We start from the raw sequence: 4,646 nt of genomic DNA on the forward strand, positions 1-4,646 counted from the left end.
ACAATATAACATACGATTTCTTTTTCCTCTACCAAGCAATTCTTCTTCTACATTCGCACTTTGTGCAATCTGCGGTACTTGTGCTCCTGCCACTTCTTTTCCTTTACAGTAAGCAAAATTTTCTTTTTCATTTTCACCTTGTACCTTCTTATCATCTAGTTGAGAAACAAACTTAGCAACTTTAAGAGGAGAAACATAAATTCCCTCATCCACACTTGAATATAAAACAATACTTTTATCTGAATCATTTTTTTGTATATCAGCCCTCATCCACACTTGAATATAAAACAATATTTTTATCAGAATCATTTTTTTGTATATCAACAGAAACAGATTGTTCAGCAGGGGTGCGATCAACAGTAGGTTCAGGATAAATTGATATACTTGACTGAGATAAAATATTAAAATTAGGGAACGAATCCACAGAATTCCTCTTTCGTTTACTAGTATATAATTTTCCCTGCTTCAAAAAAAGCAAAAAAGAAATGGAGAGATTTTTACAACTAAAAACATAATGAAATGAAGTAAATTATACATATCCAGTATAATTTACTAGACAAAACAGTATACAGATGCTAGTTTTCCAGTATAATATACTGGACAACAAGCTTAAACACGTTAGAATTCCTGTAAAATATATATGAATCAAACAAAACTCAACCATAATATAATAATCATCCAGTATAAAATATTGGAAACCAAAGATTCACAGGACAATAAAAAAAAGTGCTATTAATCATTCAAAAAATAAATAACAACTAAAAAAATTTTAGTCTATACAGAATTCATCCAGTATAATATACTGGACAACAAGCTTACACAGCGTAGATATCCTGTAAAATATACAGGAATCAAACAAAACTGAACTATAATATAATAATCATCCAGTATAACATACTGGAAACCAAACAAACTCAAATACTTTTTTCAAGAGCCTAATAAAAAAAAACAGACAAATTATAACTCAAAACAAGAATTGACAAATAAAATAAAATTCTAGTCTAAAAAGAACTAATCTAGTATAACATACTAGAGAAAAAACTTAGACACAGGAAATAACAAAACTGTGCACACTAACCTGCTGAATCTTTTCACTAATTTCATGAACATCAAGAGGTGCTTTTTCTTTCAACTTCCTTTCAACTCCTTCAACATTATCTTTACTTTGTTGGATGCACATTTCAGAAAGACTTGCCAAACCAGTCTCAGATTCTCTTTCCTTTGCTCCAGATGCTGCATTCACATTTACTATAGGAATAACTTGTTCTACTTCAGGTGAATCCAAAATTATATTTCCTTTTCAATATCGCGAAAAATGGCTTCAACATCTGTACCTCCTGTTGCAGCATCTGTTTCACTTCCCTGAGAAAATAGATTTCTCTTATAATATAAACATTTAACACATATTGGACAATCAAGCTTAAATACGACACACTTCCATTAAAAGATACTGAAATCAAACAAAACTCAAGTATTTTTTTGAAGAGCATAATTAAAAAAAACAGAAAAATTATAACTCAAAAAAGGAATTGGCAAATAAAACAAAATTCTAGTCTAAACAGAACTAATCCAATATAACATACTAGAGAAAAAACTTAGACACAGGAAACAACAAAACTCCGCACACTAACCTGTTGAATATTTTCAATAATTTCATCAATAGCAAGAGGTGCTTTTCCTTTCAACTCCCTTTCATCTCCTTCAAAATTATCTTTACTTTCTTGGATGCACATTTCACAAAGACTTGCCAAACCAGTCTCGGGTTCTCTTTCCTTTGCTCCAGATGCTTCATTCACATTAACTATAGGAATAACTTGTTCCACTTCAGGTGAATCCAAAATTATATTTCCTTTTTCAACATTTGTACCTCCTGTTATACCTCCTGTTACACCATCTGTTACACTTCCCTGAGAGACTGCAATTATGTTACTTTGCAGAATATTTTGACTAGACTGTGGTGACCATTTTTCTATCGGATCACTTATTTTTCTAATTAGAGAATCAATATCACTACCAGCTGTAAGATCAGTCTCAACCACAATTTGCTATTTCTTCATTACAAATAAGACCTTTCATTACATCTGCACCACTTGGTCCACCTTGATCACTGCATTTCTTATTTTGTGCATCTTTGAGCGATTCAATATCCATTGGTGGTATCTTTGATGACACAGCTCCACAATTTTCCTTATTATCTTGACTGCACTGTGGTGTTGAAATTTGATATGTCCCATCAGCTATTTTTTGCCAGATAGCATCAACATCAGTACCAGTTGACTGACCTTGATCAGGGGCACTACATTCCACTCTTACTTCATCACAAGGAATTTCCTCTGAATTTGCATCATTTGCTGCTTTTTCATTAGTAGTCTCTTCATCAAAACATCCAACACCTACTGCAGCTTCATGTGGGGCTGATTCAACATTCATGGCTAATGGAATTAATGATCCAGCTGTGGTATTTTGTAAAATCTTTTCACTGGAATGTGGTGTAGAAAGCTCTTGTTTCCCATCACCTGTTTTAACCATCAAACTTTCTGTACCTGCTGTCGGAACTGGTTCAATTGCATTACATTCTGGCCTTAATTCATTACAAGGATCTTGCAATAAAATTCCAGTGCCTGGTACAGCTTCTCCATTAACTTGTGCTGGATGAACTGAGTCAATATCCATAGCTAATGGTATTGAATCAACATGTGCTCGACCTTCATTGTCACTCTCCTTATTTGGTGCCATTGAAATAGAAGGTCTTACATACTCAAACTCCTTATTCCACAGTTCATCTTGTTCCAGTAACTCACCATCTTCCTCTTTTTCATTCTGTTTGTCTCCCGACAAATTTAAAAAATCTCTATCACAATAATTATCTCCATCATAATTCTCTCCATCAGAATAATTTCTTTGGTCATTGATTTTCTGACTGCTTTCCTCATGCTTTTCATTACTTTCATCTTCCTCATGCTTTTCATTGCTTTCCTCATTGTGTTCAGTACTTTCATCTGCCTCGTGCTTTTGATTGCCTTTCACACTGCTTTCCTCATGGTTTTCATTGCTTTCATCATGATTTTTTAAATCTTTAATAAACTTTACAACAACATCAAGCTTGTCATTGATTTCCTGCATTAATGAATACAATATATTATTATAGAAAAAAAATCAATAGTAAAATAAATTGCCAAACTAGTTAATTACCTTAACAGCGCTCTTAACATACTTCTTCAACTTTTTTCGATTATCTTTAATTTTTGTTTTCATCTCTATTTGAAATTTATTATTATCCTCACGTACAATCTCTTCAACTTTGTCAGATACCCTCTGAAAAGAAAAGAAAAATGGTAAGAATTAGAGTATCATAACGGTTAAACATTCTTATCGAGTGTAAAAACAATTCAATAAAGAGTAGAATATAATTTTAGTAGAGTAAATTATTAGAACCAAAAAACATAATGAAATAAAATATTAGACTTATCCAGTATATTATAGTGGACAAAACAGCCTACATCTGGCAGTCTTCCAGTATAATATACTGAATGAAATGAATTTAAAGGTGTAAAACTCCAGAAAAAAATACTGGGATATAAAGAACTAAAATAATCAAAGGGTATATTATAAAACAAAAAGACAAATAATTATTCACAAGGTAACACACACTAGACTACCTGTAAATTATACTGGATGACATGAACCAGAAGAAATAAAAACTGACCAAGTATAACATATAGGAGGACAAGGTAACACACACTACATTACCTGTAAATTATACTAGATGACATGAATCAGAAGGAATAAAAACTCATTCTTGTATAACATACCGGACAACAAAAACACACACTAGTCTACCTAATGAAATGCAAGACTAAATAAAATAGAAGAAACAACTACTTACATTGACATTGTCGCTAACATTAACTTTTGATGAAGATTGGAGAAGATATGATTGATTCACCTTGAAAAGCTTATATTTCTATTAATTAAATAGAAATATAAATAGTTAGATAAAAACAAAATATATGAGCACAAGTATAAATTAAAAATTCACATACGATTAACTTACAGTTGTTTTCTTAAAGAAATCATCGCAAAGTGAGTCATATTTTGGACATCCAATGCTTGAGTAAGACAACATCCTTATTGGCCCCCGATCCTCATATATTGAATATTGACGGAAATCATTGAACACTTCCATAATCCATACATTAAAAAAGAAAGGGAATCCAAGTGACGTATAAGATGCGATCCTACCAATAGGTTTGTCTTTCACAGATTCTGTTTTCGGAAGATGAGACAAATTGTCAATAAGTTCTTGAAAGCAGTAACTCCCCCATGGAAAAGAAGAACAAAGTTCTGGATCGTCTATGATTTTCATATTACGTTCACTTATATTTCTTTTAATGTCTTTACCCAAAAGAACAGTTTCTAATATGTATATCTCAGCAAGCTTTACAGCATCTTCATCACAGACCTCGACATCATCACATATATCATCTGCTGCACCATCACGGAGTCGAGAACGCTTTGTGATAAATTTATACAAATGTTCTACCTTCAAACCTTTCGGCACATCAGAGAAATACCGTTTCTTCAAACGGTTATCTCTATCATCAACAAAACTATAATCAGATGCCTCAATCTTCAATCCGGTTATA

General features: G+C 32.2%; 1 protein-coding gene across 1 annotated transcript in view; it reads right to left on the reverse strand.

Moving 5' to 3' along the window:
* Positions 1 to 14: 14 nt before the first annotated feature.
* Positions 15 to 4,646, reverse strand: part of LOC109221541 (myb-like protein X) — a gene marked incomplete at its 3' end in the record, with an annotated part of 9,443 nt that continues 4,811 nt past the window's right edge. Inside the window, exons 2-12 of the mRNA XM_019386017.1 lie at positions 4,055 to 4,630; positions 3,887 to 3,964; positions 3,193 to 3,315; positions 2,070 to 3,117; positions 1,632 to 1,915; positions 1,335 to 1,362; positions 1,079 to 1,233; positions 923 to 935; positions 781 to 833; positions 277 to 460; positions 15 to 155 (exon numbers count right to left, since the gene is read on the reverse strand). Of these exons, the coding sequence (XP_019241562.1) occupies positions 15 to 155; positions 277 to 460; positions 781 to 833; positions 923 to 935; positions 1,079 to 1,233; positions 1,335 to 1,362; positions 1,632 to 1,915; positions 2,070 to 3,117; positions 3,193 to 3,315; positions 3,887 to 3,964; positions 4,055 to 4,630 (2,683 nt within the window). The remainder of the gene's footprint in view (positions 156 to 276; positions 461 to 780; positions 834 to 922; positions 936 to 1,078; positions 1,234 to 1,334; positions 1,363 to 1,631; positions 1,916 to 2,069; positions 3,118 to 3,192; positions 3,316 to 3,886; positions 3,965 to 4,054; positions 4,631 to 4,646) is intronic.

Source organism: Nicotiana attenuata, unplaced genomic scaffold (genome assembly GCF_001879085.1).
Source record: "Nicotiana attenuata strain UT unplaced genomic scaffold, NIATTr2, whole genome shotgun sequence".
Lineage (NCBI taxonomy): Eukaryota > Viridiplantae > Streptophyta > Magnoliopsida > Solanales > Solanaceae > Nicotiana > Nicotiana attenuata.